Raw genomic sequence first — 24,040 nt, 5'->3', positions numbered from 1 at the left:
CCTACCTCCACGAAATACACTCTTTTATGTCGACTAGCCACCACCCCAGTCAGATTACAAGCAATATACCAATAGGATAATTCCTGAGACTGAGGTGGAACTGTTCTTCAGTATCCGAATACAAGAGACAATCACTAGACATGACACTAAGATTCCGGGAAAGGGGGTACTCGAATAAGATCATTAATAAGGCTTATTATAGAGCCCTGATGTCAGAAAGAACAGGATAACTCTCCAATAACAAAATTGCAAAGGTGGATGAGACAATACAATTTATTGGAAGATTGAATAGTCTATGGCAGGAAACAAAACACATCCTACAAAAACATCGGCATGTTCTATTAGAGGACACAGAGCTTCGTAAAATTCTTCACGATACTCCTAGCACGGGATGTAGACGGCATGGTAGCATCCAGGATAGACTGGTATGGAGCCATTTTCAGTCCAAACCGACCAAAACCTGGTTAGGAGAGAAACCACAAGGTTACCACACATGTATAAGATGTAAAGCGTGTCCCTTTATGAGAGCTATCAAAACTTTTAGCAATTTTTCCAATTCATCAACCTTCAAGATCCAAGGATTTTATGAATTGCCTAATATGTGGGGTTATTTATCTTATGACATGTGATTGCGGCAAAAGATACATAGGAAAAACGCATAGACAATTCAAGACGCAGTTACTAGAACATATAGGGAACGTTAGAAACACCATTGAACACACCTATAGCAAGACACATCATTGAGTCCCCTCAAGGGAACGAAGATGTGATGCATTTTACCGCAATTGAATATGTACCTCGCAATCCACGTGGGAGGGACTGGGATAAGAAACTGCTCCAGCGGGAGTGCCGCTGGATTTTCTTATTACAAACCCAGTCTCCTGTCGGTTTGAACAAAGGGTTTATGTATTCTGCCTCTCTTTGAATCATTATACATCTGCATGCACTTTGTCATAATTGGTAGACTGTCACCATCCCCCTTCTATCATAGATATATGACCTCCTATATATAGGAGAAGAAAAGGTAAATCTAATATATCCATCTAATAGGGATTAGTTTACTTTTAATTCTACCTATTTATGCACTCAATAAAATTAGGAGTATTTTGGGATCCTGGGTATACGGTCTTTAATTCTGTAATAATCCGCATTGACCAATAGGGGCAGATAAATAAAGAGACTATACATTCCTACATCCACATATACATATATGTGTTATTTATACACTAAATGGATAGAGGAGTTTGCTTATCTAATATGGGATCCGGGTATATAGTCTTTAAACCAGCTTAGACCCGTATTGACCAATAGGGGCGGATCACGTAAAAGGACCACACACACACCTACATTATATATATATGTATATGTATATTTACATGTACAAACTACTATATATATATATATATAGTAGTTCGTACATGTAAATATACACGTGTATGGAAGGTCATTAAGATACTGTTCTGGCTCTAGGTATGGTAGGTGCTTTTAACACACTTTGTATAATATAACACATGACAGTAACAAGTGGAGGTTAAGAAGGGGGTGTGATGTTTTTTAACTTTTAAATGTCCGTGATAATGTATTATCTGTTCTACCTTTGACTGGATAGGGTACCTAATGATACCATGGTCCTGACTGGCTAATTTGGGTACAGCCACGTTCTCTAAGGAGATACTGTATATAACTGGTATGGGGATGTTTTAGAGTAGACTCCCTCCCCTGATGAAGCGCGTTAATCGCTCAAAACATATGTCGGTAGAGTAGGACGTCGCGGAGGTGACGTCATGGAGGAGCTGCCGTCCATGCGTGTTTCGACCATTACGGCTAGTATCAATTGTTTCTATTTGGGTTCGCTGTAACCCTATACGCGTGCAAACATCCTATATTTTAGCACATTGACCCAATATGGATCAACATACAGGCGGTGGCTTTAACTACTACATACAATAGTTAGTTTGTAGCTGTATCAGTGTGGCTATCTATTACACATATACTATACATTGCGGTAAGGCTTCTCATGGTATACAACTTTGCCTGGGACACATGGATACACTTTAGCTACAATCTATTGGTGGATACAAGATATGTGGAATTAGCTATACTGACAGAGGATACTATTTCTTATAGCACACTCTGCATAGCCAGAGTGGTAATGCAAGCTTTGGTATTAACTCTTTACTAGCTGGTATTATCTGTACAGCACCGTTCACATATTTATGTGGTAAGGCAAGCTTTGGTATTAACCCCTTACCAGCTGATATTGCAACTATTTTTATCTATGTAAACAGCAATATTTATATTCTCCTTTGAACCAATGTGAGTCTCAGAGAGTATCTAATGTGATTGATACTCCGCAGGAGAGAAAGAGTATGCAGCCATTAGTCTAATGATAGCTATCCAGAGGCAAACATATTCCTCTTTTTCTCTGGTTCTCCGTGGGGACAATTTTATAGATTTTAACTATTTAGTGAGAATAATTTAATGTATTAAACCTTATTTGTTTTTGGTCACTCTTTTATCCCTATTTGATTTGGTCATTTCATTTCAGGAGGGTATCTCTGTATTAATGCTCTGAGTGCATTCTAGTGGGGTTCTTTGAGCCCTTCTCTTGGGTTCTCTCTGTAAACTATATTGTTTACCTCCTTGCACCAGCTTACCCTATCTATACTTGGACACAACATTTATGGAGAGCAGTCTATTTCATCTGTTTTATGTATACGAAGTCGGCATTATTTCATCGTGAGATATTTTATCTACATTTTCTTTTTTCACATATGATACACTTAGAAGAGTTTATTCTTACTAACATAGAAGTGTTATTCTTTATGGATTGTACCCCTTCTGGACATTCATTACTGTTTACTACTATTATAGGTTGTGTGCAAGATTTTGGGGTTTCTTTTGTGATCATCTCTTGATCATTTGGCAATATAACAATTCTCTTCTCAACAACTAGATGCTGAATTGTGTCCACTTGGGGAAAAAATAGTCCCAAGCCTAATCCAATTTGAGAAAACAAAAATGACAAATGATGTACATGGAGAAGTTGACCGGTCTAATGAATGATTCTATGCATAAATACACCTTGATCTATTTTACATACCTTTATTGGCTAATGTCAGATGGTAACCCCATAATTATAGCCTGGAAGAAAAAAAGAATACTAACAATTAAAGATTTGGTACAGTACTGTAAATATTTTCAGGCTGCTCCTGCTCTGATTTTACTATAATACCTTACATAATTTAGTGTCATCAGCAAAGATGGAGACTTTGCTTGCTATGCCAACCTCAAGGTCATTAAAAAGAAGTAAAAAAAAAAAGCAGAAGGTCCCGTACCGAACCTTGAGGAATTCCACTCAACTTAAGCCCAACCTGAAAAGGTTCCATTTATGAACACACTCTTTTGTCTATCCTTCAACCAGTTTTCAATCCAGGTGCCAATATTTCTTAACAGAGACCCATTTACATTATTTTGTATACTACCCTATTGTGTGCACAGTATTAAAACCTTTGCAAAATCTAAGTGGACCATCAACTGTATTACCCTGGTCTAAATTCTTACTTATCTCCTCAAAGAAACTAATAAGGTTAGATTGGCACGACCTAGCCTTCATAAAACCCATTTACATTATTTTGTATACTACCCTATTGTGTGCACAGTATCAAAGCCTTTGCAAAATCTAAGTGGACCATCAACTGTATTACCCTGGTCTAAATTCCTACTTATCTCCTCAAAGAAACTAATAAGGTTAGATTGGCACGACCTAGCCTTCATAAAACCAAGCTGACAACTACTAATAATAATAATAAACCAGACTGAGGCAGCGTAAGAGTCTCCCGCCATACAAGTTGCAGGACGAACGGGCTGCAACTTGTGTTGCATGGTCCTGGGGGGTGGCTGACAGTTTCATTTTCATAAATAATTATAGCTGTGAACATATTCTACTTCCACAAAACTGTGTTGTTATCGTTTTGCATGTGGGGTTAAGAAATCTCGGGGTAGGCATACTAAGCATTTATTGAAGCGACCAGGACAGATTTGCACCTCTCTAATGTTGATTCATATCTTTCAAAATTTCCATGTCCTCAGTGTTTAGGCCAGTAGATTGATAACACAAACCTTGTCTTTACCCTGCATTAGCAATAAGAGAGGAAGAACACATACCTTTTGATTTCCCACTGACATTTTCTCTTCCTGGAGAACAAAACATTCTGAAAAGAGCCCTCTCTGTGGGTTATAAGATGGAGAGCAACGTGTTAACTGGTGTAGTAGGTACACGAACTCAACCTGAAGACAGTCACTGAGACACAACACACTCATGTGAAGACAATATAGACAGACTGCAGCATTTAGTTGTTTGGGCAGAGCATCTCAGCTACCAGAATAATGGAGATCAGCCATAGGACCTCACACCCACCACCCCTTGTCTTTCCCTTCTCTTCTCTCTTTCTTATAGGCTATAGGCTCCTAGAAGAAAATTCCCTCCCCTATTGTCTATTGAGAGTGGATTGTGAGCACAATATATTTATGACATCTTATCATAGTCAGAAAAAAGGGAAATATCAGCCCTTTTGTAGATGTTTAAAAAAAAACATAGCATTATTTCAAATACAGTCTTTGAAATGATGATGTGAGAATGTGGTAACACATCATCTATGTATCTAACGAAGCATTCATTCAGATCAGCTGACCTTGTCACAGGTGGAACACTGACATCCATCTTCTCATGTGATCTAGAGAGAAGAACATGATAAATAAAAGTTAGTCCTTCTGCTTGTGGCGAGGTTTGTTAGACATTTATTTGCCTTTGTGTTATGTTTATACCTACATATAAATATAATCAAAAACAAATATTCGATACCGTTCTGTGGCTAACTAAATGCTTTAATTTGTGCGAGCTTTTGAGATACACTAACCTCTAAATATATATATATCGCACGTCCCTGAGGAAGGTCACGCTTGTGTGATCGAAACGTTGGAGGTGGTGCCATGTTACTCTGAATATAGCTTCATTGGAACTACTGGACTGTGTGCTGTCTCGTTTTTTCCGGACTCCAATCTGATAAAATCTACTTTTTATATATATATATTCATATAATTGTAGAGTCATATTTACTTAGTATCCACTGACCTTGGTACTGATAGAGTGGTTGCATCCATTTTCTTATGTGTCCTAGAGAGAAGAACATGATAAATAAACGTTAGCCCTTCTGCTTGTGTAGATGTTTAATGAACATTTATCTGCACCTGTTTGTATGTGTTCTAAAGCACCTGATACACAGGAGTGATGTTCTACAGCATCTCTGTATGTCTATAGTATTTGATTACCGGTGGAGCGATGTATTGTATAATGATACTTAAATGGGTGTGTAGGTTGTGTGTGAGTTTGTGTGTATATATAAACATACACATACACACAGATACCAATACAGTATTTACTATATATATTATAAAGGAGGGTGTATATTTATATATGTCGTATATATACACACAATCTTCAACCTTTGTCTCCCCACTGCAGCATTAATGCCTCCCCAATGATCTTGCAGGTAATTCAGTACTAGCCGCTCTTCTCCACATTGCTCCAACAAATCTTACTTTTGGTCGTTGTCTTGAGAACATATCCAAAAAGCATAATTATTAACTTAATGAGTTAACAAATCGCTAAATACTAGCGGGTGTCTTCAAAGCTAAATAACACTAAAGTATGTTAAGTGCTGTTTTCACCTGTGAAGAAGAAGAATCAGGCACACGGTCTTAATCATCAATGAAAAGGGGGGTTTATTATGCCAAGGAATCCAACGTTTCAGCAGTAATAAATTCTGCCTTTCTCAAGGTGTACGCTCGTGTAGGCAGTATTACTGCCGAAATGTTGGATTCCTTGGCACAATAAATCCCCCTTTTTATTGATGATTAAGACTGTGTGCCTGATTCTTCTTGTTCACTGGATCTCTTTGGGACATCAGGAACTCCCCAGAACCAGCGCACCGGCGGTTAAGTACCCTACTATCACCTGTTTGTTTGAGTGCGTGCACTACCATCTTTCCCTGTTTTCATCTGTAACAGACCCTTGAGTCAAAATAATGGGTGTTAGTGCTAATGGTAAGTAAAAGAGGTGTTTCATGTAACAACGCCATCCACAGAGCCTTTAATAATCCCTTTGGGTGTGGAGAGAGGTAAAACTGCATGTGAGCAATGGGTGTAACCCTTGAACCATATACAGGTCACGGGCACACAGGTGTGCCGTACAGGACACTCTGCTTCTCTTGAGAACCAATAATCTCCCATACTGTACATATTTGGTCCTGACTGTACTGCCTTCTAATGAAGAAGCCCCAATATTTTCAGAAATATGCGTTATGAGTTAGTGCCAGGTGGTTCCAGTCCCCATCAAGAGTTGTCTTACTTTTAAATTTTATTTTTGGGGTTCAATATGAGCTTACAGGTGTCCTGTATGTTTTACTTTTAAATATTATAAAGACAATTTAGCATTAAATGAATGGGAGGACCGACAACATGTTGTAGGTTTGGTGGTCTACTTTAATGTTAAATTGTCATAGACATCTTTATCTGAAACCTCAGTGTGTCTTTACAGGCAATAAACAATTAGTGCATAGAAGCACTATAAACAGAGCTCCCTATTCGGCGCACCATACTACAAATGATGAATGATTAGTAATTTAAAACATAACATTTACTGATCATTAACTAAAAAAGAATTGATCACTTAAGTAAGCAAATAAAACACCAGTTCTAGATATTTAATATATAAACCTGTCTGGTCGTATCATCAAATGAAAGGTAACCTCTTGTTACAGAAAAATTAATCCATGGTGTATATTTACTCCAGATTGTAAAATATAAATCAAGTGTTGTCCTGGATTAATAATTTTCTTGAATATATACACAATTTATGGTATCAGATTTAAACAATCTGTTCTTGCTTAAAGGCCTTGATAAACCCCATATTCGCTTATAGTGAAAGAACAAGTAAATTCTCATTGCAGCCCATATAGACAAAAGCAGAAACAGCATCTGATCAGTAAATCATTAGTTTGACTTGCTTTAGTAACTTATTTGCAACACATGTTGCTCTTGGTAGCTTTTTACTGCATACACAATATCTGTCTCACTTTGATGTTTTTAACACGATGTCCTAGCAGAAAAGCAGAGAGCCTTTCAACATAGAAATATCAATGGGTAGCAAGATTTATCCAAACTGCCTTATATACAAATTCACTTGAGTGGTCCTCAGGAAAATTATTATGAGATTGAAAATAGAGTCTGTTAGGTCTAATGCCCACAGCTAAATACTCCTAATAAAATACAGCTTTGGTATACAGCACTATGCCATAGGTCCTGTGTACTTAGCCTTGCAAAATGCAATGTTTAAGGCATATCTTTTATAAATTTTTTATTACTGCAAACCTAAAGTTTGTCTATGGACACAGAACTCGCTAAAGCTGCATACTGGAGCAAATCTTTCTCCTGCTTACGTTCACTCGTGAAAAGTAAAGCACATACAATTTTAGTTCTTATATAACACTTTGACATCAATACAAGTATATATGTATGAGTTATTCTAAGATGCCACATTTAGGGCATATCATTGTGTATATCAAAAAGTCGACAAGCAAAAATCACTGGCGGAGATCAATGTGTCAGAGAGGTACCCATCATTATATAAAAGTTAAAACGCATATTGCTCCGTGAGGCAGCTCTGCTGCTAAGTTCAGCATACCCCGCTGCTGCTAAACAAGGCAAACCTGCTTAATCAGACACTGAGTCAGTCTCTGGCTCCTGCTACCTTAAACTTGTTTGCAGCCGGTTTAGCCCACGTTGAGCTCACTGCTTCTACACCACTGCTGCACCGCCTCATGGAATGCTGTACCCGACGTATGTTTCGGCGTTGGACACGCCTCCTTCCTGGGGCAATAGGCAATCAGAGAGCAGGGGTACAGCTTCGGTTGGGGGTATGTCCCCAGAAAAGGTCCTTAATGGTTCCTCCAGGTGCCGGATCGGTCAGGCCAGTTAGCTTAATGGTGCTGGGAAACACCAAGAACTGAGACGCAAACCTATGCGGTTGGGCACCATAGTATTAGTCCCCGGAAAAGATTGGGTATGCCCGGAGGCGTCGACTTATGTAGCTGGACTGTATCCCTGCCTAAGTCTTAAGAAGCTGGCCCCAACTTATGTGATTGGGCCCACGTGGCCAGGAGAAGGGAACTGGGAGTGGAGCATTTTCAGAAGGGCGGTGTGCGTCCAGAGAAGAGTGACGTTAGTGTCTCATGCCATACAGCGGTGGGTGAGACCAGCAGTGGTATGAGACCAGACAGAGGCGGTGTAAGGTTCTCCCGCCATACAAGTCGCAGGACGCACGGGCTGCAACCTGTATTGCACGGGCTAGCGGGATGGCTGACAGTTTCATTTTCATAAATAAGTACAGCTGTGACCATATTTTACTTCCACACAACTGTGTGGTCATCATTTTGCATGTGGGGTTAAAAAATCCCGGGGTAGGCACACTAAGCATTTATTGAAGCGACCAGGACTTGCAGATTTGCACCTCTCTAATATTGATTCATATCTTTCAAAATGTCCATGTCCTCAGTGTTTAGGCCAGTAGATTGATAACACAAACCTTGTCTTTACCCTGCATTAGCAATAAGAGAGGAAGAACACATACCTTTTGATTTCCCCCGGATATTTCCTCTTACTGGAGTCCAACATATTCTGAAAAGAGCCATCTCTGTGGGTTATAGGATGAAGAGCAGCGTGTTAACTGGTGTAGTAGGAGACACATACTCAACCTGAAGACAGTCACTGAGACAAAACACACTCATGTGAAGACAATATAGACAGACTGCAGTATTTAGTGGTTTGGGCAGAGCATCTCAGCTACCAGAATAATGGAGAGCAGCCATAGGACAGCACCCGCACCACCCCTTGTCTTTCCCTTCTCTTCTCTTTATTGTAGGCTATTGAGAGTGGATTGTGAGCACAATATATTTATGATATCTTATCGTCATATAAAAGGGAAATATCAGCCCTTTTGTAGATGTTTTAAAAAAACCATAGCATTATTTCAAATACAGTCTTTGAAATGATGATGTGAGAATGTGGTAACACATCATCTATATATCTAACGAAGCATTCATTCAGATCAGCTGACATTGTCACAGGTGAAACACTGACATCCCTCTTCTTATGTGACCTAGAGAGAAGAACATGATAAATAAAATGTAGTCCTTCTGGTTGTGGCGAGGTTTGTTAGACATTTATCTGCCTTTGTGTTATGTTTATACCTACATATAAATATAATCAAAAACAAATATTCGATACCCTTCTGTGGCTAACTAAATGCTTTAATTTGTGCGAGCTTTTGAGATACACTAACCTCTATATATATATATATATATATATATAGATATATATATATATCTATATATATATATATATATATATATTGCTTGACCTGAAGAAGAGAGGATAACTCTCGAAAGCTTGTCCTATGACATAAATTGTTAGTCCAATAAAAAAGGTATCACCGAATACTGGAGAACTCATTTATTCTGCACTATCACAACTGGACTAACACGGCTTTTTTCTGCTTTATAAATATATATATATATATATATATATATATATATATATTCATATATTTGTAGAGTCACATTTACTTAGTATCCACTGACCTTGGTACTGATAGAGTGGTTGCATCCATTTTCTTTTGTGTCCTAGAGAGAAGAACATGATAAATAAAAGTTAGCCCTTCTGCTTGTGGAGATGTTTAATGAACATTTCTCTGCACCTGTTTGTATGTGTTCTAAAGCACCTGATACACAGGAGGGATGTCCTACAGCATCTCTGTACATCTATAGTATTTGATTACCGGTGGAGCGATGTATTGTATAATGATACTTAAATTGGTGTATAGATTTTGTATGAGTTTGTGTGTATATATAAACACACACATACACACAGATACCAATACAGTATTTACTATATCATTGTGTAATGTATAAACAATATTGCATTTAAAAGACAGGTAAGTATCGCACGTACATCTATGAAATCAATATCAGGCAAGACATGTTATGGACATGTTACCACTCTGTGCTCCACCGGGATCAACTCTCCTCCCGCAGGCTCCGTAGGATCGATGCAGACCTCTTTGATAAGTAGTCTCAAACCTCTGCCGAGTGTGGTATAGGCGCTGTAGCTGCCACCGCAGAAGGAAACTTCGCTCCGGTCTTGTTCACCGCAGAAAGGGGATTCCCTCTGCCTCTGCCAAGTCCGGTGTAGTCGATGCAACAGCCGCCACGGAAGGACACTTCCTCTATCCTGGATCACTAGATGCACGCCAGTGACGTCATCAGGCGGCGTCAAGCGGCGCCAGCCACAGATCACAAGCAGATGAATTGCCGATAGAGTATAAATGTCCTGATTGTTTCCCGAGCCACAAAGTGGTATTAATAAAGTAGGCAATAAAAAACTCATTAGATATAGGGAGAATGCGCCCTCATTCAGTCCAACGCGTTTCGTGTATCAAACACTTCGTCAGGGAATGGAGGAGGTAATGAAAGGGCGCTCATTTTATACCCACAATCCCCCTGTGATTGGCTGTATACAAACAGTCCCTCACATCAGAGGTATATCATACAATTAAAAGACATTTCGCTTTAGTTATAAGTGACTAACATATTACATAATAATTAATTTATTCAAAGTATTACATAAAAAACACATATATTAAATGAAGCTAAAAAATAAAGAGACATGTATTAGTCATGGGATAACAAACTTAATAAAATTCATCAAGATTCTTTTAAACTGTACCTCAACAATAACAACTTCAATTTGAGGTTTACCGCTGAGACGAATGTGAGTGAAATTCATTTTCTTGATCTCCATTTAGAGTCAAGAATAGGTCTGAACATTAATACAAAAACGTTTTTCAAAAAAGTGGATTCTAATAGCTTTTTACTATCTTCCAGTAACCACAAAAGGTCATGGATTGACAACATCCCTCAGAGTCAGTTTATGCGTATCAGACGCAACTGTAGTTTATTGTCTGACTTTGAAAGCCAATCAACATTTCTGTTTGATAAATTCATTGACCGAGGTTATGATAGGGCTCTTCTTACTAAATCACTAATGAAGGTCTATGACATGGACAGGGAGTCTCTTCTAGTACAGAAGAACTCTATAACAAAATCAGAGGACAATATAGTTGATAAAAAAAATCAAAGTCCCGTTCATTACAGAATATAATTCAGTAAGTAGACATATCCAGAAAATTATTAGTGATAATTGGAAAATTCTATGTAATGATCCTGTCCTTGGCCCTTCCCTCAAACCTGCACCCAGCTTCATTTACCGCAAAGCTAAAAACCTGAAACACTATCTGGCACCCAGTGACATAGGGCCTTCAATTGACCCTGTGTCAGAGTTAACATGGTTACCTAAAAAGCCAGATGGGAATTTCAGTTGCGGCAAATGTAAAGCTTGTAAGATGCTCCATACTGACCGAAAACAATTTGTCTCAAACACTACAAAAGAAAGTTTTACGGTCAAAGGTTGTATATCTTGTAAAACTACTTATGTAGTATACACTGGCGACACACTTTATTCGAGCTCGGCTAGTCCCACGAATTCGGGTATACCCGGGTGTATTGAGGTTTGTGACTGTTTTCTGCCCGAGTGCATTGAGGTATTTTCCAGGCAGCGATTGAAGCATTTTATTCCCGCTGGCTGCAATACTGCACAGTATATATATATACATACTGCATTACAATTCATGAATTTATGCCATCTGGTAGACACGCGAAGCATTGCAGCCTATTAAATCCTAATCATTATCATTTAACAGATCAGCCGCCCGTCAGCCAGGCATGAACCCAGGCTGGGAAGGCAAACGCAACGGGGCTTGTCAGAGGTGAGGAGCGGCGCATTCCAGGTATCTGCCAGGTACATACTGGGTATTTGCTCGAATAAAGTGTGTCGGTGCAGTATCTACTTCAATGTCCATGCGGGTACCAGTATGTGGGACGCACAAAGAGATACCTTAGAATCCGTATTTTAGAGCACGCAAGGAACATCAGGTTAGGTATAGAACACCATAGTGTTTCTAGGCACTTTAAAAATAAACATAACTGCGACTCTAGTCTTCTGAAGTATATAGGCATCCAAACCGTTAATATTGGGAGACGCGGTGGAGATAGGGACAAAATGCTCTCCAAACAAGAGAGTTTGTGGATTTACAAGCTACAAACTCTGTCCCCTCTAGGGCTAAATGAAGAACTCGACGTATGGTCTTTATATTGAGTCTTTTTATTAATATTATTAATATTTTAATAAGATTTAATAATTTTAATACATCAATACCATTCCTTTATTTGGTTATTAGGATTCTCTCCTGGCTTATCCTTAATCCTATTCTGTTCTATATCTTTTTCTTTTCATTAGATATCTTTTTCTTTCCATTAGATTGGTTTGGATTAGATCAGCTAATTGATGAATTTTATTAAGTTTGTTATCCCATGACTAATACATCTCTCTATATTTTTTAGCTTCATTTAATATATGTGTTTTTTATGTAATACTTTGAATAAATTAATTATTATGTAATATGTTAGTCACTTATAACTAAAGCGAAATGTCTTTTAATTGTATGATATACCTCTGATGTGAGGGACTGTTTGTATACAGCCAATCACAGGGGGATTGTGGGTATAAAATGAGCGCCCTTTCATTACCTCCTCCATTCCCTGACGAAGTGTTTGATACACGAAACGCGTTGGACTGAATGAGGGCGCATTCTCCCTATATCTAATGAGGTTTTTATTGCCTACTTTATTAATACCACTTTGTGGCTCGGGACTCAATCAGGACATTTATACTCTATCGGCAATTCATCTGCTTGTGATCTGTGTCTGGCACCGCTTGACGCCGCCTGATGACGTCACTGGCGTGCGTCTAGTGATCCAGGATAGAGGAAGTGTCCTTCCGTGGCGGCTGTTGCATCGACTACACCGGACTTGGCAGAGGCAGAGGGAATCCCCCTTCTGCGGTGAACAAGACCGGAGCGAAGTTTCCTTCTGCGGTGGCAGCTACAGCGCCTATACCACACTCGGCAGAGGTTTGAGACTACTTATCAAAGAGGTCTGCATCGATCCTACGGAGCCTGCGGGAGGAGAGTTGATCCCGGTGGAGCACAGAGTGGTAACATGTCCATAACATGTCTTGCCTGATATTGATTTCATAGATGTACGTGCGATACTTACCTGTCTTTTAAATACAATATTGTTTATACATTACACAATGAGGTATTTTTGCGCTGTCTTTTTTCTGTTTTTGCACTAGTTTGGTCTGTGGAGCTACACCACGAGACAGCAGCATCACCTCAGTTTTGTTAACAGGTTTTTTCTTGTTTATTAATCACAAGGGTATGGTTATTTAATCACTTTTTGCACAATTATCACGATTTATGAGCGCAGATCACTTTATTTTCTAGTATTTACTATATATATTATAAAGGAGGGTGCATATTTATATATGTCGTATATATACACAATCTTCAACCTTTGTCTCCCCACTGCTGCATTAATGCCTCCCCAATGATCTTGCAGGTAATTCAGTACTAGCCGCTCTTCTCCACATTGCTCCAACAAATCTTACTTTTGGCCGTTGTCTTGAGAACATATCCAAAAAGCATAATTATTAACTTAATGAGTTAACAACTCGCTAAATACTAGCGGGTATCTTCAAAGCTAAATAACACTAAAGTATGTTAAGTGCTGTTTTCACCTGTGAAGAAGAAGAATCAGGCACACGATCTTAATCATCAATGAAAAGGGGGGTTTATTATGCCAAGGAATCCAACGTTTCGTCAGTAATACTGCCTTTCTCAAGGTGTAGGCTCGTGTAGGGAGTATTACTGCCGAAACGTTGGATTCCTTGTCACAATTAACCCCCCTTTTCATTGATAATTAAGACTGTGTGCCTGATTCTTCTTCTTCACTGAATCTATTTGGGACATCAGGAGCTCCCCATAACCAGCGCACCGGCGGTTAAGTACCCTACTATCACCTGTTTGTTTGAGTGCGTGCACTACCATCATTCCCTGTTTTCATCTGTAACAGACCCTTGAGTCAAAATAATGGGTGTTAGTGCTAATGGTAAGTAAAAGAGGTGTTTCATGTAACAACGCCATCCACAGAGCCTTTAATAATCCCTTTGGGTGTGGAGAGAGGTAAAACTGCATGTGAGCAATGGGTGTAACCCTTGAACCATATACAGGCCACGGGCACACAGGTGTGCCGTACAGGACACTCTGCTTCACTTGAGAACCAATAATCTCCCATACTGTACATATTTGGTCCTGACTGTACTGCCTTCTAATGAAGAAGCCCCAATATTTTCAGAAATATGCGTTATGAGTTAGTGCCAGGTGGTTCCAGTCTCCATCAAGAGTTGTCTTACTTTAAAATTTTATTTTGGGGGTTCAATATGAGCTTGCAGGTGTCCTGTATGTTTTACTTTTAAATCTTATAAAGACAATTTAGCATTAGATGAATGGGAGGACTGACAACATGTTGTAGGTTTGGTGGTCTACTTTAATGTTAAATTTTCATAGACATCTTTATCTGAAACCTCAGTGTGTCTTTACCGGCAATAAACAATAAGTGCATAGAAGCACTATAAACAGAGCTTCCTATTTGGCGCACCATACTACAAATGATGAATGATTAGTAATTTAAAACATTTAATGATCATTAACTAAAAAAGAATTGATCACTTAGGTAAGCAAATAAAACGCCAGTTCTAGATATTTAATATATAAACCTGTCTGGTCGTATCATCAAATGAAAGGTAACCTCTTGTTACAGAAAAATTAATCCATGGTGTATATTTACTCCAGATTGTAAAATGTAAATCAAGTGTTGTCCTGGATTAATAATTTTCTTGAATATATACACAATTTATGGTATCAGATTTAAACAATCTGTTGTTGCTTAAAGACCTTGATAAACCCCAAATTCGCTTATAGTGAAAGAACAAGTAAATTCTCATTGCAGCCCATATAGACAAAAGCAGAAACAGCATCTGATCAGTAAATCATTAGTTTGACTTGCTTTAGTAACTTATTTGCAACACATGTTGCTCTTGGTAGCTTTTTACTGCATACACAATATCTGTCTCACTTTGATGTTTTTAACACGATGTCCTAGCAGAAAAGCAGAGAGCCTTTCAACATAGAAATATCAATGGGTAGCAAGATTTATCCAAACTGCCTTATATACAAATTCACTTGAGTGGTCCTCAGGAAAATTATTATGAGATTGAAAATAGCGTCTGATAGGTCTAATGCCCACAGCTAAATACTCCTAATAAAATACAGCTTTGGTATACAGCACTATGCTATAGGTCCTGTGTACTTAGCCCTGCAAAATGCAATGTTTAAGGCATATCTTTTATAAATGTTTTATTACTGCAAACCTAAAGTTTGTTTATGGACACAGAACTCGCTAAAGCTGCATACTGGAGCAAATCTTTCTCCTGCTTACGTTCACTCGTGAAAAGTAAAACACATACAATTTTAGTTCTTATATAACACTTTCACATCAATACAAGTATATTTGTATTCGTTATTCTAAGATGCCACATTTAGGGCATATCATTGTGTATATCAAAAAGCCAACAAGCAAAAATCACTGGCGGAGATCAATGTGTTTGAGTGGTACCCATCATTATATAAAAGTTAAAACGCATATTGCTCCGTGAGGCAGCTCTGCTGCTAAGTTCAGCATACTCCGCTGCTGCTAAACAAGGCAAACCTGCTTAATCAGACGCTCAGTCAGTCTCTGGCTCCTGCTACCTTAACCTTGTTTGCAGCCGGTTTAGCCCACGTTGAGTACACTGCTGCTACACCGCCTCATGGAATGCTGTACCCGACGTACGTTTCGGCGTTGGACACGCCTCCTTCCTGGGGCAATAGGCAATCAGAGAGCAGGGGTACAGCTTCGGTTGGGGGTATGTCCCCAGAAAAGGTCCTTAATGGTTCCTCCAGGTGCCGGATCGGTCAGGCCAGTTAGCTTAATGGTGCTGGGAAACACCAAGAACTGAGACGCAAACCTATGCGAAAGGGAAACAAAAAAAGAAAAAAAGCGCAAGGCCCATAGAGTAGTATAGTCTAATTTATCCACAAGAAAAAACGGTTAAAAACACTTACAACAATACAGTTGTTTTAAGGCACTTCGGTACTGTGATAGACCGCAGGAACAGAGGCACATAGATAGTCTGATGGTCGGGGTGTTTGAGTCCTAACCCTCCTTCTCCTCCTCGAGCGAAGAAGCCTGCACTTCCGTGTCAGGTGACTCGTGACGCCGTGACGTCGTTGTGCAGTGTCGGACGGTGGTTGGGTTGGGGGCGGGCTTCAGTTCCCTCCAAACATGGCGCTCCTGGGGCTCTGCAAACTGCGACCTCACAGCAACTAAGTGGGGGCTCACTGGCAGTCGGAGCAATGTCAGCCCTACCGGTTTCGAGAACTGTGTTCTCTTCCTCAGGGGCACTGTCATTGCCGGCTGCCAGCTATTACTATAAATAGGAAAAATTATGAATTGAATGATTATCCAATTACAATCAGTGCCACATTGGTGTATTATTCCAGTGTCCTCACGGGATATATAGAGGTCTGCTATAATAGTTAGTGATTATAAAACCAATTTGCGATCTTAATATTGACCAAGTTTAATAGGTAAAAGCAATTAAAATGTAATATTTATTAATATAATATTAAAAAAAAATTTTAGTAATGGGAAATCTCTGAGAACACTAAAATCAAGCACCATTACATTACAGTTGAAATACAAATGACATATCATATAAAAATATGTTAAAAATAATAATTATTAAAAATACACAATAAAATGACTATCTATATTAAGTTCATTGTTAAGTCATAGAAATGCAGCCACGTCTATATCCTCATTTAGTCCATTTGGAGACATGGTATTAAGCTGATGTATCCAGTAAGTCTCTTTTTGTCTGAGTCTTAAAACCCTATCCCCTCCATATTCATTAGGTCCAATATGTTCTATCCCTGTTATCATTAGTTTTGCTGGATCTATTCATGATTATTCTACAGACAATGCCATCGCTAACTACATGGAAGCTGATATTAAACACACAAGTTTTAGACCTAAGTCTGTTTTTAACCCAGTGCAATCTAAGGGGACATTTTTAGACACATATTTTGCTTTAGTTTATAGAGATTTCAAATTAATGTGCGAGAAAGATGTTTATACTAAAACAATGAAGAAAAATTTATTTAAATGGGAAGAAAAAGTTCTGGATGATCTTAAGAATGATACTAACTTAGTCATTAAACAAGCGGACAAAGGGGGAGGTATAGTTGTACAAAATAGGGATGAGTATGTAAAAGAAGGTTTAAGATTAGTTAATGATACAACAACATACCAATTGTTAAAAAGGGATCCCACAGTAGCTTTCCAGATTGATTTAGAAACCATGCTAAAAGAAGCTCTTACAGTGGGGATACTCAACAAAAAAGAGTATGGTTATCTTTCAGTAACACATCCCAAAATTCCCTTTATGTACCATTTGCCCAAAATTCATAAAAATCCGTTACAACCCCCGGGTAGGCCCCATAGTGGCGGGCATAGACAGCTTAACGTCCCATTTGTCTAAGTATGTCGATTCCTTCCTAATAGAATATGCTACACAACTGCCATCACACATTAAAGACACTACACATGTACTGAATTTTATTAAACAAGTCCAATGGCAACAAGATTATATTTGGGTTTCATGTGATGTGGAATCCTTATATACTAACATATCACATAGAGATGGACTTTTAGCAACAGAGTATTTTTTAAATAAGGATCTATCCATATCAACCCCCCAGCGTGAATTCATTTTAGACTGTATCCAATTCATTTTAACTAGGAATTATTTTAAATTTCAAGATGCATTTTACCTCCAGATAAAAGGCACAGCCATGGGTACATCCTTCGCTCCCAGTTACGCGAACCTTGTGATGGGCTACTGGGAGGAATTGCACATTTGGAATAATAATACCCATTTGGGTAAATTAGTTTTATTTAAGCGCTTCATTGACGATATTTTAATCATATGGAAAGGCAGCATTTTAGAATTAGAAGAATTTTTGCGTTATATTAATAAGAATTGTTTTAACTTAAAATTTACACACGACCATAGTTCATCTAAAATAGTATTTTTAGATTTAGTTTTAACAAATAATACTGAGAATGAGATTACAACTACCACTCATTACAAAAAGGTGGATAGCAACAAATTTTTGGATGCTGCCAGTAATCACCATCCAAGATGGATTACAAATATAGCTTTTAGTCAATTTTTAAGAATAAGGCGCAATTGCAATAAATTAGAAGATTTCATTAAACAATCAGGCGAACTCAAAATTAAGTTATTAAATAAAGGGCATAATAAATATAATATTGAACAAGGTTATGAGAAAGCACTTAGTATGGAAAGGTCACTCACACTTCAAAAGAGTAAGAAGGAAGATAAAACTAAGGAGAATCAGGATGTGCTATTTATCACCCAGTTTAATGGTGCATCTATCCAGATCAAAAACATATTAAGTAGACACTGGGACATACTAAAATGTGATCCTTTATTAGCACCATCAATCTCAGAGCAACCAAAAATAGTGTATAGACGAGCACGTACTTTTAAAAACATTCTGGCACCGTCAAAACTAAGAACCATTAAACACCAGGGTAATAAGGATATTGTATCATCAAGAACTGTGGGAAACCATCCCTGTGGAGGAAGGTGTATTACATGCAAGCACATAAACACCGGGGCTGTTTCTTTTAAATCTAAACATTCACCCAAAGAGCATCCAATTAAAACTTTTATCAATTGTAAAACGCCTTATATAGTATATTTATTGGAGTGTGAGTGTGGCTTGCAGTATATAGGGAGAACAAAGAGAAGCCTGAGGGAGCGCTTTTTAGAACATAGGAATAATATTAAAAAAGGATTAATGACACATAGTGTCTCCCGACACTTTTATTTTAAACACAACAAAGATCCAGCAAAACTAATGATAACAGGGATAGAACATATTGGACCTAATGAATATGGAGGGGATAGGGTTTTAAGACTCAGACAAAAAGAGACTTACTGGATACATCAGCTTAATACCATGTCTCCAAATGGACTAAATGAGGATATAGACGTGGCTGCATTTCTATGACTTAACAATGAACTTAATATAGATAGTCATTTTATTGTGTATTTTTAATAATTATTATTTTTAACATATTTTTATATGATATGTCATTTGTATTTCAACTGTAATGTAATGGTGCTTGATTTCAGTGTTCTCAGAGATTTCCCATTACTAAATTTTTTTTTAAATATTATATTAATAAATATTACATTTTAATTGCTTTTACCTATTAAACTTTGTCAATATTAAGATCGCAAATTGGTTTTATAATCACTAACTATTATAGCAGACCTCTATATATCCCGTGAGGACACTGGAATAATACACCAATGTGGCACTGATTGTAATTGGATAATCATTCAATTCATAATTTTTCCTATATATAGTAATAGCTGGCAGCCGGCAATGACAGTGCCCCTGAGGAAGAGAACACAGTTCTCGAAACCGGTAGGGCTGACATTGCTCCGACTGCCAGTGAGCCCCCACTTAGTTGCTGTGAGGTCGCAGTTTGCAGAGCCCCAGGAGCGCCATGTTTGGAGGGAACTGAAGCCCGCCCCCAACCCAACCACCGTCCGACACTGCACAACGACGTCACGACGTCGCGACGTCGCGAGTCACCTGACACGGAAGTGCAGGCTTCGTCGCTCGAGGAGGAGAAGGAGGGTTAGGACTCAAACACCCTGACCATCAGACTATCTATGTGCCTCTGTTCCTGCGGTCTATCACAGTACCGAAGTGCCTTAAAACAACTGTATTGTTGTAAGTGTTTTTAACCGCTTTTTCTTGTGGATAAATTAGACTATACTACTCTATGGGCCTTGCGCTTTTTTTCTTTTTTTGTTTCCCTTTCTGTAGTTTCCTCTGGTTCCGAGGTGGGTTCCAGACCCTAAGAAGCAGCATACCCATAGACTCATTCGTGATTGGACTCTATACCTATCTGCATGGGAACACGATTTTGGACATTTTTCTAAGTATCAAAATATATCTTTATTGTATTGTGTAAACCCCATCCTACATATGTGACTAATGTGTAAATGCCTTTACCAATTGTATTAATTTAGAGCGCTGGTGGATACTCTCAGGGACAGTGGGGTTTTTCCCATCTAGTTCCCCATTGTGTCTAACCCATTTCAAACCCCTATTCATTGTCTCGCAAACCTATGCGGTTGGGCCCCATAGTATTAGTCCCCGGAAAAGATTGGGTATGCCCGGAGGCATCGACTTATGTAGCTGGACTGTATCCCTGCCTAAGTCTTAAGAAGCTGGCCCCAACTTATGTGATTGGGCCCACGTGGCCAGGAGAAGGGAACTGGGAGTGGAGCATTTTCAGAAGGGCGGTGTGAGACCAGAGAAGAGTGACGTTAGTGTCTCATGCCATACAGTGGTGGGTGAGACCAGCAGTGGTATGAGACCAGACAGAGGCGATGTAAGGTTCTCCCACCATACAAGTCGCAGGACGCACGGGCTGCAACCTGTATTGCACGGGCTAGCGGGATGGCTGACAGTTTCATTTTCATAAATAAGTACAGCTGTGACCATATTTTACTTCCACAAAACTGTGTGGTCATCGTTTTGCATGTGGGGTTAAAAAATCCCGGGGTAGGCACACTAAGCATTTATTGAAGCGACCAGGACAGATTTGCACCTCTCTAATATTGATTCATATCTTTCAAAATGTCCATGTCTTCAGTGTTTAGGCCAGTAAATTGATAACACAAACCTTGTCTTTACCCTGCATTAGCAATAAGAGAGAAAGAACACATACCTTTTAATTTCCCCCGGATATTTCCTCTTACTGGAGTCCAACATATTCTGAAAAGAGCCCTCTCTGTGGGTTATAGGATGGAGAGTAGCGTGTTAACTGGTGTAGTAGGAGACACATACTCAACCTGAAGACACTCACTGAGACAAAACACACTCATGTGTAGACAATATAGACAGACTGCAGTATTCAGTGGTTTGGGCAGAGCATCTCAGCTACCAGAATAATGGAGAGCAGCCATAGGACCGCACCCCCACCAACCCTTGTCTTTCCCTTCTCTTCTCTCTTTCTTATAGGCTATAGGCTCCTAGAAGAAAATTCCCTCCCCTATAGTCTATTGAGAGTGGATTGTGAGCACAATATATTTAAAGGGAAATATCAGCCCTTTTGTAGATGTTTAAAAAAAACATAGCATTATTTCAAATACAGTCTTTGAAATGATGATGTCAGAATGTGATAACACATCATCTATGTATCTAACGAAGCATTTATTCAGATCAGCTGACCTTGTCACAGGTGGAACACTGACATCTATCCCCTCATGTGATCTAGAGAGAAGAACATGATAAATAAAAGTTAGTCCTGCTTGTGGCGAGGTTTGTTAGACATGTATCTGCCTTTGTGTTATGTTTATACCTAGATATAAATATAATCAAAAACAAATATTCGATACCGTTCTGTGGCTAACTAAATGCTTTAATTTGTGCGAGCTTTTGAGATACACTAACCTCTCTCTCTCTCTCTCTCTCTCTCTCTCTCTCTCATATTTATATATATATATATATATATATATGTATATGTATGTATAGAGAGGTTAGTGTATCTCAAAAGCTCGCACAAATTAAAGCATTTAGTTAGCCACAGAACGGTATCGAATATTTATATATATATGAATATATATATTCATATATTTGTAGAGTCACATTTACTTAGTATCCACTGACCTTGGTACTGATAGAGTGGTTGCATCCATTTTCTTATGTGTCCTAGAGAGAAGAACATGGTAAATAAAAGTTAGCCCTTCTGCTTGTGGAGATGTTTAATAAACATTTATCTGCACCTGTTTGTATGTGTTCTAAAGCACCTAATACATAGGAGTGATGTTCTACAGCATCTCTGTACATCTATAGTATTTGATTACCGGTGGAGCGATGTATTGTATAATGGTACTTAAATGGGTGTATAGGTTGTGTGTGAGTTTGTGTGTATATATAAACACACACATACACTCAGATACCAATACAGTATTTACTATATATATTATAAAGGAGGGTGTTTATTTATATATGTCGTATATATACACAATCTTCAACCTTTGTCTCCCCACTGCTGCATTAATGCCTCCCCAATGATCTTGCAGGTAATTCAGTACTAGCCGCTCTTCTCCACATTGCTCCAACAAATCTTACTTTTGGTCGTTGTCTTGAGAACATATCCAAAAAGCATAATTATTAACTTAATGAGTTAACAAATCGCTAAATACTAGCGGGTATCTTCAAAGCTAAATAACACTAAAGTATGTTAAGTGCTGTTTTCACCTGTGAAGAAGAAGAATCAGGCACACAGTCTTAATCATCAATGAAAAGGGGGGTTTATTATGCCAAGGAATCCAACGTTTCGGCAGTAATACTGCCTTTCTCAAGGTGTAGGCTCGTGTAGGCAGTATTACTGCCGAAACGTTGGATTCCTTGGCACAATAAACCCCCCTTTTCATTGATGATTAAGACCGTGTGCTTGATTCTTCTTCTTCACTGGATCTATTTGGGACATTAGGATCTCCCCAGAACCAGCGCACCGGCGGTTAAGTACCCTACTATCACCTGTTTGTTTGATTGCGTGCACTACCATCATTTCCTGTTTTCATCTGTAACAGACCCTTGAGTCAAAATAATGGGTGTTAGTGCTAATGGTAAGTAAAAGAGGTGTTTCATGTAACAACGCCATCCACAGAGCCTTTAATAATCCCTTTGGGTGTGGAGAGAGGTAAAACTGCATGGGAGCAATGGGTGTAACCCTTGAACCATATACAGGTCACGGGCACACAGGTGTGCCGTACAGGACACTCTGCTTCTCTTGAGAACCAAAAATCTCCCATACTGTACATATTTGGTCCTGACTGTACTGCCATCTAATGAAGAAGCCCCAATATTTTCAGAAATATGCGTTATGAGTTAGTGCCAGGTGGTTCCAGTCCCCATCAAGAGTTGTCTTACTTTAAAATTTTATTTTGGGGGTTCAATATGAGCTTGCAGGTGTCCTGTATGTTTTACTTTTAAATCTTATAAAGACAATTTAGCATTAAATGAATGGGAGGACTTACAACATCTTGTAGGTTTGGTGGTCTACTTAAATGTTAAATTGTCATAGACATCTTTATCTAAAACCTCAGTCTGTCTTTACAGGCAATAAACAATTAGTGCATAGAAGCACTATACAGTAAACAGAGCTCCCTATTCGGCGCACCATACTACAAATGATGAATGATTAGTAATTTAAAACATAACATTTAATGATCATTAACTAAAAAAGAATTGATCACTTAGGTAAGCAAATAAAACACCAGTTCTAGATATTTAATATATAAACCTGTCTGGTCGTATCATCAAATGAAAGGTAACCTCTTGTTACAGAAAAATTAATCCATGGTGTATATTTACTCCAGATTGTAAAATGTAAATCAAGTGTTGTCCTGGATTAATAATTTTCTTGAATATATACACAATTTATGGTATCAGATTTAAACAATCTGTTGTTGCTTAAAGACCTTGATAAACCCCAAATTCGCTTATAGTGAAAGAACAAGTAAATTCTCATTGCAGCCCATATAGACAAAAGCAGAAACAGCATCTGATCAGTAAATCATTAGTTTGACTTGCTTTAGTAACTTATTTGCAACACATGTTGCTCTTGATAGCTTTTTACTGCATACACAATATCTGTCTCACTTTGATGTTTTTAACACGATGTCCTAGCAGAAAAGCGGAGAGCTTTTCAACATAGAAATATCAATGGGTAGCAAGATTTAT

The 24,040-nt window shown here is 38.5% G+C and overlaps 1 protein-coding gene across 14 annotated transcripts in view; it reads right to left on the bottom strand.

Moving 5' to 3' along the window:
• Positions 1–255: 255 nt before the first annotated feature.
• The window catches only part of LOC142489160 (uncharacterized), a 215,978-nt gene continuing 192,193 nt past the window's right edge, over positions 256–24,040 (bottom strand). For 11 of the 14 annotated variants that reach the window (XM_075589434.1, XM_075589440.1, XM_075589441.1 and 8 more), the window contains 10 exons: positions 21,959–22,000; positions 21,521–21,562; positions 21,018–21,080; positions 9,699–9,740; positions 8,690–8,752; positions 5,135–5,176; positions 4,695–4,736; positions 4,168–4,230; positions 3,104–3,144; positions 256–460 (listed from right to left, as the gene is read on the bottom strand). In XM_075589434.1, coding sequence (XP_075445549.1) covers positions 3,138–3,144; positions 4,168–4,230; positions 4,695–4,736; positions 5,135–5,176; positions 8,690–8,752; positions 9,699–9,740; positions 21,018–21,080; positions 21,521–21,562; positions 21,959–22,000 — 406 coding nt within the window. In that variant the 3' untranslated portion in view covers positions 256–460; positions 3,104–3,137. Of the gene's footprint in view, positions 461–3,103; positions 3,145–4,167; positions 4,231–4,694; positions 4,737–5,134; positions 5,177–8,689; positions 8,753–9,698; positions 9,741–21,017; positions 21,081–21,520; positions 21,563–21,958; positions 22,001–22,834; positions 22,891–24,040 lie in introns of those variants that run through there. The other 3 variants (XM_075589443.1, XM_075589442.1, XR_012799809.1) reach the window with 3 other exon arrangements.

The sequence above is a fragment of the Ascaphus truei genome, chromosome 3 (assembly GCF_040206685.1).
Source record: "Ascaphus truei isolate aAscTru1 chromosome 3, aAscTru1.hap1, whole genome shotgun sequence".
In the NCBI taxonomy this organism is placed as follows: Eukaryota; Metazoa; Chordata; class Amphibia; order Anura; family Ascaphidae; genus Ascaphus; species Ascaphus truei.
This window is presented reverse-complemented; position numbering and strand designations above follow the sequence as displayed.